The following is a 15,011-nucleotide window of genomic DNA, read 5'->3' as shown; positions in this document are numbered from 1 at the left end:
AAAGTTTGCTCCCCCGTGTCCTGTACTGAAGACGGCAGTGAGGGGAGAGCCGGTCCGCTGAACCCCATCCCAGTGGCCGCACTATGCATGCTCTGACGGTGGGTTCCAGGCCACTGTGTCCAGGCAGCCCCACAGCTGGCCCTGAGCAGTCACCCTCTGTGCACACTGTCCTCCAGCCTGGCACACCCTGGGCTCCCGGGGGTCCTGTAGCTTTACCCACTGGAGATGCACCCCCACTCGTAATGGAGAAACACAGGTCTCTCCACACCTCCTCCAGCAGACCTCTCAAATAGGTCAAAGCCCCACAAACCAGGCAGGGGTCTGCCCACATGTGGTAGTGCCCTGCACCAGTGATGCCCTCATCAGCCTCTTTCAGACCTGCCTTTATGTGCACCAGCAGACGGGGGTGCTGGCGAGGACGGGCCGCCAAGCCTGAGCCAGGCTGCCAGCTCCGGGCTGTGTGACTCTGGAAAGGGTGCCTCAACTCTCTGAGCTGCACTTTCACCTACAAATGAGGGGCAGACTCAGCAGCTGCCAGGCAGGGCAGTTGGACGCCCACCCAGGACAGACCCTGAGAAAGGCTGATCCCTTGCCCCTGCCATCCCTCACTGACCCACACATCGCCCCTTCCTGCCAGGGCAATATCCAGGCTCGGCCAGTGTGCCCCAAAACAACAGCTTAGGACCCATTCTTTGCCTCTCCCTCTGGCAACCCCAGGTCAGGACTCACAGGGGCACAGGGGCACAAGGGCCTGGGGCAGGGTGGGCACCCTCTCCACCGCGGAGGCCCCATGCTGGGTCAGGGTCTTATTGGAGGCTGGACTCTGGGATCACCTCACCTCCTGCAGCCCCACAGTGCCCTCCCTCTCCCACTCTGTCCCGAATTCCGGTCCGTAGGTTTTTCCAAGAGCTGCACAGCTCTGGAATTGGCCTGGGAGGGGGCACATTTGGGCCGGGAGGGGTAGCAACAGCAGCAAACTCTGGTCTTATCTGGAATCGTGGTCTGTTGTCCACCGGGGGCCTGGGAACCAGCCACCCCCTTCTGCTCCGGGGCCAGCGGCCTGTCCTCAGGGTCACTGCTATTTCTGCCAAAGGGGAGAGGTAATTATAGCCCGGCCGCTGCCAGCTGGCCCAGCTTTGCGATCCAGCAGAGAGGGCTGGAGACGGGACGAAGGCCACAACAGACCCGGCCCTGCCAGCGGGCGGTGGCGCCTCCAGACCAGAGCCCTCGGGAAGGAGGCCTGGGCGGGCCTGGCCCGTTCACCTGTGTGCCCTGCAGTTCTGCCCGAGGCTCATCTCTCAAGGGCCTGGGAGGGGTGCTGCCAGCCAAGAGGGTCCAGGACCTCACTGGACTGTGCCCCACAGGGAGATCCCGAAGAGCCTGTTTCTGTCCCTCAGGGAGCCAGGAGGGAACCAGGTGAGTTCCGGCCCCAGGGAGAGGGGGCTCACTTCCGCCTGTTTCTGTCCCTCAGGGAGCCAGGAGGGAGCCAGGTGAGTTCCAGCCCCAGGGAGAGGGGGCTCACTTCCTGCTTGGGTGTGAAGATGCCAGTGCAGAGAGATTGCCAAAGGCAGGTGCAGGTGGGGAACCTGCTCCAGGTGGGCAGCAGGTGAGGGCAGAGACTGGGCAGAGCACACACTGATGACCCTGAGTGACCTGGACAAGCTCCAGGGTGGCCACCCTTCCCCCTTCTCCTGGGACTGATGGTTTCCCTAAAACGGAGACAGTCCCAGGCCCCCCCTGTGTCCACACTGAGGCCGGGCCGCCTCTGGGGGAAGCAGGGAACATGGCCACTTCAAACCTAGCAACGGGGGTACAGGTCTCTGGCCACACAGGAGCCTCCAAAGTGCACCTGATGTTGAGCGAAACAGCCTGGGCAGTGGGAGAAGGGGCTGCATTCTCAGGGGAATGCAGGGAGCCGTGTCAGGCATGAACCCGGCCAGCCTTCCCCAAAGGGCCCTGGTGGGTGCATCCTCCGAGGGCAAGTCTACGCAGGCCCAGCCTAGCAGGAATGGATTCGTTACTCCAGTAACTGGAGCCTAGTTCTCAGCGTTTGGGAATCCCTGAGAACTGGCTCTTTTCTGAGCTGAGTCAGTTAGAAGGAATCCCTGTCTTGCCCTGTGTGGCCATGGGACCCCCACCCAGCACTGGACACCATTTCTTGGGCACTACCGAGCTTTGCAGTGCCCTGGACAGTTGGCAAACAAGCCCCATTCCACATATGGGAGGGAGGGCCTGGAGGGTCCCCCGCCCTGTCTGTCTGGAGCTCTCGAGGCCTAGGGTGGCCCCTGTACCCAGCAGATGAGCAGCCATCACCCGATACTGCTGCGACCCTGAGCCCTAACTGCACCTCGGGATGTGAGGGCCCATCTAGGCATGGAGAGGGGCCTCAGAGGGCCACCAGGCAGCTCCTGCTCCTGTTCTTACCCGGTAGGGCCTGCAGGCACCTGAGCAAGCCCAGCGGGCGGTCAGCCCAGCCAGGGTCCTCCCCACAAGTTCTCCCTCTTACTTAAGTCGAGCACGCATGTTGTCTGGGGAGCTGCCAGCGTGGTTCCAGTGGTGAGCATTGGGCTGGGAGCCGCAGCTTTTCCCAGGAGCGCAGCCACCCCGCCTGGCCGTGCTCTGCCTCCACCCTGCAGAGGAAAGGCGAGCAAGGCGGTGTCCATGGTCCCGGTCTTCTTCCATGGGAAGAAGGCGCAACCTGCACCTGCAGCCCCAGGGCCATTGGGTTAGGCCTGTGGCCAAACTATCAAGGTGCTGGGAGACTGAGGAGGCCCAGCTCCACCTGGGGCCACCAAGCCCGTGGTTGACAGCCTCCCCATGGACCGGGCTGTCCCGAGAGCACCAAGTCAGCTGGGGCCCTCAGGGCCGCTGAGGCCACTGCTCAGTGTCGCCGTAATGGAAACTTCTCAGCTGGTTGTCAGCCGCAACGGCTCTGGTTCACACCCTGCAACAGCGAGGCTCTGACCGCCAGTGGATCTCGGGGCCGGTCAGGCGGGTGAGCCACCCTGGAGGTACAGCACCAGCAGGAGCCCAGGTGGGCAGAGAGAGAGAGAGAGAGAGAGTGTGTGTGTGTGTGTGTGTGTGTGTGTGTATGTGTGTGTGTGTGTGTGTGTGTAAGTGGTGGGGGTGGGGGCTGTGAGTCTCCAGCTTCTCCCAGGGAGGTCTCTGGCTTCCCAGGAGCCTGGCCCCCTGTCTCCAGCCCCCAAGTGAGTTGCCCTGGGGGACGCTGCACCTGCAACAGGGAAGCAGGGAAGCCCGGCCTAGCCTGTGCTCGCTCAGGCCCCGGGACCCTCTGCCTCTGGAAGGCTGTGAGGCTGCCGTGTGAATGGGCGCAGGTGAGGGGTAAGCCAGGAGTGTGGGGCCGCACGCTCAGAGCCGAGGAAGGGCTCTCCCATGTGGGATGGGTGGGGTGTCGGGATTTCTCACTAGCCAGCTGCTGCATGGGGGACCCTGCCCGCCTCGAGGAACCCTCAGGGAGGACAGAGAAACATCAGGAGGTGGGCTGTGGGTGAAGGGCGGGTGGCGCGGGCAGGCAGAAGCAGCGGCCTGGGAAGAGGCGGGAAGCCAGTGGGCGGCGTCCTGGAGGACGGGGCAGGAGTGGGAGGGAGCAGCAGTGGCTGGGCCCCAGAGCTTGGCGTTATCCGAGCCACTGAACCAGGCGAGAACCACTGGCCCCCCTGCGCCCCACTGCAGGCTGGTCTCGATGAGGAAGGACTCAGCACTACCAGGGCCGCTGGGCTCCATCAGTGCCCTCACGTCCTCAACAGCTTCAAGATGAGGTGGGGTCTCTGGGGTACTGGGCTAGACCCCCGAAGACTGTTGGAGGGTCACACCCCAGACCAAGGTCCTGGGCCTCGGCCCTCGTGGCCCCACCTCCCACCAGCAGTACGGGCCGGTCATGCCCACAACTGGCAGCTCTGGGTCCTGACTCCAGCCTCTGTCCTAACCCAGGCTCTGAAACCTGGCAGGCCTTTCTCCCTCTCTGGGCCTCAGTTTCCCCTCCGCCAGGGGGCTTGGTGCCCCCTCTCAGTAGAGGAGCTGGTAAGAACCCCCCAGTCCGCCAGCACCAAGGGAGGCACCGTGGGGTTCCTGTTCCCAGAGCGGGGGTAGAGTCCCCTCGGGTGGACGCACCCTCCCCAGCAGCGGGCCTAGCGGGACACTTATAGGTCCAGGCTCCGAAGCTATTTTCCGCCCTTTATCTCCCATCTGTCACGAGGCCTCCAGTTACACACTGTCCCTGCCAGAGGCCCCAGGCGTCCCCGCCCCCACTTGCCGAGCGTGCCAGAGCCACTCCTTCCCTGCCTCCAGTGGGGAAAATGAGGCCCAGGGAGGTCACACCACTTACCCGAGGTCACAGAGCCAAAGAAGGACAGAGCCCAGGACTTGAGCCAGGCCTCCCTTCCAGAAGGGGAAGCGTGAAGCCCAGTTAGGGAGGCGATGGCAGGGCTCAGGGAGGCTGCCTGGGAGCAGAGCGTGGCCCATGGGAAGGTGCATCTCTGGAGAGGGGACCCCAGGGCTCAGGGAGGCTGCCTGGGAGCAGAGCGTGGCCCAGGGGAAGGTGCATCTCTGGAGAGGGCCCCAGGGCTCCCAGAGGGGAGGTGTCATCCCACAGGAAGTTCTGACTGTCCAGACACAGCCAGAGCCACCTGAGCTCTGTTCCTGGGCACATTCCCTCCCCGAGTGCTGCCAACAGTGGCTGATGGCACAGAGCACAGGCACGGTGTGGACTCGGGGCTGCACACTGACTCCCACCCTCACGCGAGCCTGCAGAGGCTGCTGCTCTCCTCACCCCCATTTCACAGCTGAGCACACCAAGGCCCAGGCAGACTAGGAGACTCGCCTAAGGTCACACGTGGCCACACAAGGTGCTCTGAAGCCTGCACCCGAAGAGGGGGAGGTGCTGCCCCATAGGAAGTCCTGATTGTCCACACTCCAGCAGAGCTCTGTGCCCCAGAAGGCGAAGTCGTGTCCTCTCCAAGTTGTGCTGCTCAGCAACAGACAGTTAATGCCACAGCCAGGCACCCTCACAAACACACTGCCCACGCATGCATATTCACATACTCACACTCTACACAAACACACACACATTCACCCACACATACGCAGATACACTCACACACACATGCACACGGGCACATGCATGGACACCCACACACACACTCACACACACATGCACATTCACATGCACGCACACAAATGCAAGTACACATATGCACACATAGCCACACCTCCATGCACACATTCGCACACACAGACACCCCACACGTGCACACTCACCCTCTGACACACATGCCCACTCTCACACTTGCACATTCACACATGTGCACGGTCATACATGCATGCACACTCCGTTGCATGCAAACACACTTGCACACTCAGGGGCATACTCACACATGTGTGCACTCACTCACACACGTGCACACACACAGTTTTCCCACCATCCCTGGGACAGACCCCAGGCCAGGGAGGGGTGAATAGCGAGAGCTGCTGGCAGGAGCTGGGGGAGACTGCGTCCAGCCCTGCATCCCTGCATGACTCCATTGGCCCAACCTCTCCAGGCCTGTTTCCTCATGAGGAGTGAACCTGGCTGGGCCCCCTGGAATGCTGCTGCAGGGTCACCTGGCAAGGGGCTGTGGCCCTGGGCACACCAGCCAGCCCCAGGCCGTGCAGCCCCAGGAAATGACCCCAAATGCACAAGCCTCCTTCCGCCGGGCAGTGGGAGAGCCCAGGCTCTGGGTCCAAGAGGTCACTGGGGGGCTCTGCTCCACCCCCAACCCCACCCCGAGCTTTAGCAGAGTTTCTGTCCCACCCAGGGTGGAAACTGAGTCCAGGGCATCCAGAGAGCCCTTCCAGCCCCAGCCCTGCTATGCACAAGCGGCCAAGGTTGCCCTGCCAGGAAGCATCCCCAAAACAGCAGGACAGGCCTGGCACTGCGGCTTCCCTAACCCTGGGGATCACGCAGAGCCCACATTCCAGGTGACCTGGCCCCAGGAGTCGGGGCCCCAGCTCGGCTGGGCCTGCAAGCACAACCTCTCCCGCAGCCACTCTCTGAGAGCAGGTCCCGAAGATAAGCCGCCCTTCCCCGCCACCCCCCTGGATGGCAGCTCCTGCCACAACCCTATTTGCAATAAAAACCTGATCCTGCGATAGTAGAAAATTGCCCTTTTTTGAAATAATTGAACCCGTCCAGACAGTGTCCTCCCAGCCATCATTCACAGGGCGCTCTGCTTGTCTGCAGTATTTATGCCTGCTTGGGGATGCGGTCACGGCCACTCTGTTATCTCCTGTAGAGGACGGCACACGGCTGCTGGAGTCACTGCAGTATCCACCCAAACCAGCTGCCCCCACAGGCCTGCCCTGCACCTCTGAGGCACCCATCCCTTTGGGGGACCCTGGAGGAGTTGTCCTTGAGGACCATGTAGGCCCCTCACTCTCACCCTCCCCATTCTCAGCCCTTGGGGGCAGGCTCCTTAGAGGACCACCGGGAGCCAGGGAAGCACCTCAGGAAATGCGAACACCTGCCCTGTGAGGGGCAGGGGTGGCAGGACCCTCCAAGGACCCCAGAGCAGGGGACAACCTGAAGGGCAGCAGGAGACCCCCACACTGCCTCCTATCCAGCTGGGAGCAGGGCAGGGAGGACCTGGCCTAGCATCAGCTCCCAGGAAAGCCCCAGCCCCCTCTGGCCTCAGTTTCCCAACCTGCAGCAAGAGAGGCAGGCTCATCACCCCCAGAGCCCTTGAAAGACAGACACCTGCACCTGCACAGATGCCCGGTAGGCACTGCACCCCTCTGTAGGGAGGAGTGCCCAAAAGTCAAGAACCCTGCCAAGGCTGTGAGAGAAAATTCACATTTGGAGGGCTCCACCAGTGAGCAAGAATGAGGAGAGCACAGCCTCTGCCGCCGAAGACACGGGGGTGGAGGCGAGGAGGCGCCATTCACAGCCAGGAAGCAACCAGCGCAACAGTGGAGGGGACAGAGAGACAGAGATAGAAGTAGAGAGAGAGAGAGAGAATCAGAGAGAGGCAGGGGAACAGAGAGATGGAGACAGAGAGATAGAGACACAGAATCGGGGGGGCGGGGTGCAGAGAGAGACACACAGAGTGTGAGCCGTGCTGAGGGGTGGGCCCCCAGGAGCCCAGGGGCGCCCCACCAGCACCAGCCCAAAAAGGTGGGCATGACCCTCTGGGAAGCCTTTCTGTGGGCCCAGCCTCAGAGCCCTGGTAATTCCCAGTCCCCAGGCCCAGGGCTTCCCGCTACGGAAAGGAGACAAAGCGAAGATGTTTCTTGCAGCCCTATCCATGACCTCCAAACATGCCTATCCATGACCTCCAAAATGACAATACTAAAATGCAACCCTCATGAATACCCAATCATTGAGGGTGACTTTCAGTGACGGGACCTTGGCCCAGTGGAATATTATGCAGCCATTAAAGATGATAATTATGAAGACTGTGGCAGCAAAGGAAATTGCTTGCGATGGCATGTCTGAATGAGCAGGGAAGAGGATTTATCTGCGCTGGGGACACCACAGAGGAAAAGTGGTGTCTGCTCAACAGTGTGGCTGGTCACAGGCCCCGGGAAGCCAGCCTGGCTTCCGGGGAAGAATTTTCTCCTCCTCTTATTTTCTTATTTTCATTTCTCTGAGTGCCACTTGTGCAGTAAATAAGAAATAACGTCTTTGCTTATCTTAGGACCATGTTCCAGTAAATGAGGACTGCAGCAGGAGCCTTGAGCCCTGACTCCCGGCCAGAGACACGACGTCAGACCAGAAAGAATGAGGAGGCCACATGGGGCCCGTGGGTGTGCAGGGCAGAGAGGGTAAGGCGGGCCGCCGGGACGCAGTTCTGCAAGCTGGCCTTCCACTGGGGGCTGGAGGGGGCAGGGAGCAACAGAGGTGGAAAGGCCGTCCTCCACCCCAGGAATCAAGGGGTGATAGGAGGAGGGCAGGGGGATCACTGAGCACTGGGGGGAGCCGTGGGGGGGCAATGCGTGCCTTGAAGGATTTGGTCTGGCAGAGGGGGTTGGAGGCCCCCAGGTGGGGCACAGCTTGGCAGAGGAAGTGGGAGCCGTGGAGGGCTGTGGAAGAGGCAGCCCAGGGAGGAGGGTGTTGGAGGAGGGAAGAGGGTGGAGAGAGGACAGGTCAAGACTGTCACCAAGGGTCAGTGTTAGGGTTAGGGGCCCAGACCTCAGACCCTGAGGCTCCATCCAGCCTCTGAGGCACTGCCAGGCTAGGGCCACAGGCACAGCAGGAACTGGGCCGGACTCAGCATGGGCAGGCCTCACGCCCTCACGGGGCAGCCTCGCCAGACGCCGAGCAGCAGGCTGTGTGCAGCGAGCAATGCTCCCGCCAGGAACAACCTCAGAGCTGGCCCGGCTCCCAGGGTGCCTCAGCCCCAGTTGTCACCATGTCACAGACAAGGATGCTGAGGTTCACAGCAGCCTGAAACTCCCGCTCCATCTTCCAGACTCAGGCTGGGCCCATACACGTGAGCAGACCAGCACGGAAAGGGCCCAGGTAGCCGAATGTGCAGGAGCTGCCCCCGCCTGCAGCCTGGGAGGCTCAGCCCCAGGGAAAAGGAGAACGAGGCCACCAACCAGCCCTCCTCACCGCCCTGGCCCGGCCCCTGCCCCATGGAGCTTCCAAACTTTGGCCCCTTAGCCAGAGCCCCTCTGCCATTGCAGCCCCCTCTCCCTGTCCACAGGTCCTGGGGACCCTGTCCGGCAGCCTGAATCCGAGACAGCGGGCAGAGGAAGAGAGGCTCGGTGGGGCCTTGCATGAAGAGACGGGGGCAGGAGGGGCTCCTGTCTTGCCTGGGCCCCTGAGGCTGAGTCTGGCCGCCCGGCAGTCCCTGTCCAGGAGCTGCCCCTCACCCTACAGGAAGTGACAGGCCCAGCATAGCGCACCAGCCAGGACAGGGTACAGGTTCCAGGACGGTGCTGCTGGGCCCCACACGGCTCAGACCTGGGTCCCAGCTGGCCTCCTGCCGGGGACTCACCAGTCTGCTTCCCACCCCCACCCCAGGAGGACAACAGGAAGTGCCCCCCCTCCATCCTGAAACGGGGCGGGCCAGAGCACCACCGCCCGGAGGCCAAGCCCCAGAGGACCTTGAGGCGCGTGCGGTTCCGAGAACCCCCAGCGGTGACTGTCCACTGTAAGAGGGCACCCGCAGCAAGCAGCTGGGAGAGGGTGGGGTCAGGCAGAGGGGGGCGGGGACTCCAGCCACACCCACACAGCTCTGGCAGGGCCCAGGACACAGGGGGGCCGTGGCCACCTGTCTTCAGGGGCAGAACCCCAGTAAGACCTGGGCCCCTGGGGTCATCTGGACACACAGTCCCGGTCCGTGAAACAGCAACTGGAGGAAAACATGAGGGCGGATTCTCAAATCATGACTGTCCTCTTGAGGAAGTGTCAGGACCCGGCTGGGCCTGGGTCTCTCACTGATGAATAGTCTCAGGGTCCTTCGGGGGTGCAGGGTGAGACAAGAGGGCGGGGGCACCCGATGGACTGAGGCAGGTGCCCCCAGCTGACTCTCCATTCTCTTTCCCAGACATTGCTGACAGGAACGCCACAGCCACTGTCAGGGGTGAGTTCTGAGCCCACATCCCCTGTGCCCCAATGCCCCCTCCGTGGGTGCACCCACCCTCACTCCCTCCCCGAGGGAGGTGTCACAGGGCCAGGGCCTCTAAGGAGTCCCCAGTTGGGGGGGGTCTTGTTGCAAGAAGACCCCAAGAGGCTAGGGAGGGGCCATGGGCAGGGACAGGGTGGAATCTCCCCATCCCTTCCCCACCAGCCCCAGTCCTCCAGGGAAGGGTCAGCTGGCTGGCGCTGACCCTGCCTGCCCTCTGGCCACAGTGCCCGGCCGGCCCAGGCCACACGGCGGCTCCCTGCTCCTGCAGCTGTGTGTGTGCGTCCTGCTCGTGCTGGCCCTGGGCCTATGCTGCGGCCGGGCCAAGCCCGTGGCAACGGCACTGGAGGACCTGCGGGCCCAGCTCCTCGGCCTTGTCCTGCACCTGCGGCACGTGGCCCTCACCTGCTGGCGCGGCCTCCTGCGGCTCTGACGGGCAGGACGGGCAGGGCTTCCAGGAGAGCTCGAGCACTCCGGGGGCTCGGAGACAGCCTGAGCCTTGGCCCTGCTGCTTGGTGAATCATGGGGGCCAAGACGGGCTGCTGCCTGAGGGCTGACTAGGAAAAGGGGGACCCCTTGGCGTGAGATCGGACATGGGGGGCACAGCGGGCGGCCCTACCACACTAGTCAGCACAGCCCTCCTGTCTCCTGTGTTGGGTCCGTGTGAGATTTTATCAGAGGATTCGACTGCTAACAGTTGGGGCTCCCGAGGCTCACCCAAAGACCCCTCCCTCGTCCCAGCAGGAACTCCTGCTGCTAGGGCCTGGCCCGGCCATCGCCGTGTGCACCCTCTTGAGGAGGGGGACACACTGCCTGTGTTTGAGCGGCTGCTTGGAGGAGGCAAACCCAGCCTTTTGCGATTATGGCCTGTGGGGAACCCAGACCTCGAAACCCCATGGGGAGGGAAGGGTCTGGTTGTCAAGGTGGGTCCCTTTGATGTGAGGTGCCATCCTCTGAGCCCAGGTCTGACCCCCTACCCAGCCCCGTGAGTCTGGAGAGGCCCCAGGGGAGGACCCCTCATTGGGGGCGGCTTCAGGTGTAGAAGCTGAGGGGACAGCAAGGGGCCCAGACACCCCTGGCCTTCAGAACAGCCATCTGTGCCCAGCTCTGCAGGCCAGGCGCACCCAGCCGAGCCTGGGGCCAGCCAGCGCCACCCACCAGCTGGGGCCTGTGGGTCCCGGAGACTGTCTGTGGTTGTGGCTTTGTAGCCAGATTGCAGAGCTGAAAGGAGCCCTGTGGGTGACAAACACCAGGGGCCTCTCCAGACCCTATGCAGGGGGAGGGCTGAACAAAGCAGGGAGGCCCACAGTTAGACACCAGGCAGAACTGCCCAGGAGAGACACAGGGACAATCAGACCAGTGTCCTCGAGGCCAGCCTGAGGCGCAGGGCACGGCCGACGATCCATCCGGTGGTTCCTCTCTGTCCCACCACTTAACTGGGAGACACCGTTCTATTAAAACACACCGTGGCTTCCTTCAGTCTTGGTGTTTTTATAGAAACGAGAAAGCCAGAACCGATTTGCTAAGGAATCGGCCTCAGTGGCCAGAGTGGATGTCCTGGGCGCCTGGAACCTCCTGGTCTCCTGCAGGCCTGGGAGTGGATGTGTCCGCTCAGGCAGGGGGCTGAGCAAGCCCCTGGGTCTTGAGGGATGCCTGCTGGCTCCCTTTGCCCTGCAGTCAGGGTGTGTCCCCACAACTCCCGGTGCCAGGGAACAGGCGAAGTGGTCTCCAGGGTCGCTTCCAGCTTTGGAATCCAGGGAGCCCAGAGTTGCGGGTGGAGGTAACCAAAGGGGCTGTTTCCAGAAGTGGCCCAGAAGGGACCACGGTGGGGGCTCCCCTGGGGACCCTCCAGTATCATGCTCTCCCCACGGTCACCAAGCCCCACTCACCCAGACCCAGCCCATCCCACTCCACCCCAGGAAGAAGGATGGGCAGGTTCCTGCCCCATATTCTGGATGTGGAAGCAGCACCTCCCAGAGGCTGGGTCTCTCAGGGCAGTCTCAGGCCCAAGCTCAGCCCTGTGTGCTTGGGCCACCCCTCCAGCCCTGGTTCTGACGGGGGACGCCGCCCAGGCCGATCTCCCCCAGCCGCTGCTGCCTGTCCACTGCAAAGGCAACGCAAGGACGTGCCTGGCTTTGCGGGGTCCCATGCTACGACCTCAGGTGTTTTTGAATAATCATTGCTCAAAGATGGGCACCACACCCCCAAGAAATCCTTCGAAATGGATCCTCCCACCTGGGGAAGCTGCACGGGAAGCAGTGAGACTCAAAGCCACTAGAAAATGTACAGAGAGGAAGGCAGAACCTTGGGAAGGCCAACTTCTAATTCCTAAAAGCCTCGGACACGAAAGGCTCAAAGCCTGAGCGCACTGTGTGTGACCCACAAATTACAGACAGTTAGAACCACGAGCCAGGCCAGCCGACGGCGGAGAGGGCAGACAGAAGCCCCACACGCTCCTCCTCATCCCTGTTGGAGACTCGGGTGCTTTTGTTTTTATTTTGATTTTGAGGAATAGACACATGTAAGCTTAAGGATCTTTACTTTCAGTTTAGCCAGAGTGGAATTAGAACAGGGATATCATTAACAGACAGCCAGGAGAGAAGCAAAGGCGTCTCAGAAGCAACTTGGTGGACCCGCCTCAGGAACCCCGGGTCATGCCTGCCCTTCCCACCTTCCTGCCTGGGGAGAGGCCCAACCCCCTGAGGGACCGTGGACAGCCCACAACCAGGGCCCCCAGCCCCTGCCCAGCACACTCCAGGCCCAGCTGCCCCTTCGCAGGGCGATGTGTCTGGGCTCCCGGGACAGCCCAGTCCAGGGTGGGTCTGTGTCTGCATGCAGCTGAGGATTTCTGTCACCCTGGCCATGGGGCTGTTCCAGACCAGCTCCTGGGATCCAGCAGTGCAGCCCCCAAGGACAGACCCAACCGGAGCCAACCCTCAGGTTCCAGAAGCCACCCCTGCCTCCTGCGCCTCCTTCCAGGGCCCCAGATGGCTGTGGCCTGGATCAGGGCTGGGCAGAGGGTGAGGCAGGAGCCACCCCACCTTCTGCTGGGGACGCAGACAAGGAGCTCTCTGCACTGGAAAGTGGGTCAGGGCTGTCCAGTGGGTCAGGGCTGGCAGGGGAGACAGGGGACCCATCAGCCCAGGGGGCCTCGGATTCTGTCCCAATCCCTTCCCTCGAGGACCTGGCTGCCAGCTGGAAACTCAACTCGTCCCCAAGGCCAGAGCCCCCTTGAGCTTCCGGAGCCTTGATCCCCCCGGCCTTGACACCCCCGATGGGCACCTGCCCTCGCCACAGCCTGACTGCTCACCTGCCAGCCTCACTCCCGGGACCCAGGATGATGCCCCCACCAGGACCCTCCATGTGGACCCAGGCACGTGGCCTCCAGGAGGCTGGTGTCCGGCCACCCAGAGACACAAGCCAGCTGCTGATGGTGGACAGGGTGGGTCACAAACACAGGGAGCCAGGGGCTCGCCTCTCCCCGGGAAGGTGGGCGCAGCAGCAGGGAGCACTTGGCAGCACTTGAGCCAAGAAACGGACAGCCCCTCATCAAGCCCCAGGTGGGGAGGCCCCCGCCCCTGCCCCCGCCCCAGAACGAGTACTCTGGAGGTGGACCCTGGGCTTTCCTGAGGGGCAGGGTCCACAGCCAAGCAGCCCCCTACTCTGGGGTCCCAGGTTCACATCCCAGCTCCTCCACTTGCCTCTGTGGGGCCTCAGCACACAGACTCTGCAGAATTCGAAGGCAGCTCCCTCCTCTCTCAAGTGGATGCTGGGCGCGGGAGCCCATGGGAGGGGCAGAGGGGCTGTCCACACAGCACCCATGGCTCCCATCATGCACACAATGCTCACAGGCACATGCACACGCACAGGTGTGCACATGCTCACATGCACTTACTCATGCTGCACACACTGCAGACACACCTGCCTAGGCACTCACACCTACACATTCCTCCTCACACATACATGCACACTCATGTCACAGGTAGTCACACCCTCACACTCACTCACATCCTCCCAGGCACACTCACAATCAAGCCTTCACATGCACAAGTCACACCCTCACATGCAGTCACACCCACATGCACACTCATGCACACTCATATCCTCCCATGCACTTGCACATGCAGTCACACATTCGCACTCTCACATGCACATAGTCACACTCTCATGCACACTCAGTCACACCTTCACATGCAGTCACACCTGCACTGTCACACCCACACATGCAGTCACACCTGCACATGCAGTCACACCCTTATATGCACACTCAGTCACACCATCACATGCACAAGTCACACCTGCACTGTCACACCCACACATGCACTCAGTCACACCCACACATGCCGTCACACCCTTTTATATGCACAGTCACACCATCACATGCACAAGTGACACCTTCATATGCAGTCACACCCTCACATGCCCAGTCACACCTTCATATGCATTCACACCCTCACATGCAGTCACACCCTCACATGCACACTCATGCACACTCATATCCTCCCATGCAGTCACACACGCACATGCAGTCACACATTCACACTCACATGCACACAGTCACACCCTCTCGTGCACACTCAGTCACACCTTCACATGCAGTCACACCTGCACCGTCACACCCACACATGCACACTCAGTCACATCCTCTCATGCACTCACATACACAATCACACCCTCCCATGCACAAAGGCACTCACAGTCACATCCTCCCACACCCACCCACACACAGACCCCTGCCATGGCTCCTGGAGCAGTCCTCTGTGTGGTGCGTGTGCCCCCGAAATCCCCAACCAGATGATGCCCCCCCACTCTGTGGAGCTCAGATTACCACTTCCCTGACCCTCAGCCAAGCACAGACAGGACCCGCACACAGTGAGGTGAACTCACAGGCCTCAGAAGCCTCCCTGAGCCTGGCCACAGGGTCTCCCAGGCCTTTGGCACCCACCCAGGAGGGGGACTCAGCCGGGGAAGGGACCAACCTGGGGCCAGAGGCTGGAAGGCGCCATGAGCTCCTCCCCACACGCAGCCTCTGCCTGGATGGCAGAATTCATGCAGAATTCGTTCAGGGCTCAGTGACGTCTGGCCACCCCTGGGCCAGCTGGCATGGAGACAGCATCCAGCCAGGGTTGGGGGAGACAAGCTGGACGCCCTCCACACAGGCTGGCCAGTCAGGTCCTGCTGCGACAGCCACGGGGCCCTGTGCGAGGCCTGGAGGTGCCCCCCGCCCCATACCCATACCCATAGTCTCTCTGCACCATCCTCATCAGGGAGCCGGCACCCACCCAGTCCACTGCTAGGCTCACAGGTGGGCACTGGGGCGCTCGCCTCACTACACGTGGTGTCGAGGGGACACACGCAGGGCTGCATGTGGTCAGGGCCCAGGCA

At 62.0% G+C, this 15,011-nt stretch overlaps 1 protein-coding gene and 1 pseudogene across 2 annotated transcripts; one reads left to right on the top strand and one right to left on the bottom strand.

The window, feature by feature from the left end:
- The first annotated feature begins 354 nt into the window (after positions 1-354).
- On the top strand, positions 355-11,993 carry C8H14orf180 (chromosome 8 C14orf180 homolog). 2 transcript variants are annotated; one of them, XM_055287997.2, is made up of 5 exons: positions 355-1,416; positions 7,692-7,818; positions 9,023-9,152; positions 9,549-9,584; positions 9,854-11,993. In XM_055287997.2, exons 2-5 carry the CDS (start codon positions 7,708-7,710, stop codon positions 10,057-10,059), a joined length of 483 nt encoding a protein of 160 aa, XP_055143972.1. In that variant the 5' UTR covers positions 355-1,416; positions 7,692-7,707; the 3' UTR covers positions 10,060-11,993. The 2 variants fall into 2 exon arrangements, with proteins under 2 accessions (XP_055143972.1, XP_055143969.1); XM_055287994.2 differs by having other exon boundaries at positions 9,898-11,509.
- Positions 11,994-12,148: 155 nt separating this feature from the next.
- LOC129487342 (uncharacterized) lies at positions 12,149-12,926 on the bottom strand (annotated as a pseudogene).
- Positions 12,927-15,011: the final 2,085 nt, after the last annotated feature.

The sequence above is a fragment of the Symphalangus syndactylus genome, chromosome 8, assembly GCF_028878055.3.
Source record: "Symphalangus syndactylus isolate Jambi chromosome 8, NHGRI_mSymSyn1-v2.1_pri, whole genome shotgun sequence".
NCBI lineage: Eukaryota > Metazoa > Chordata > Mammalia > Primates > Hylobatidae > Symphalangus > Symphalangus syndactylus.
This window is presented reverse-complemented; position numbering and strand designations above follow the sequence as displayed.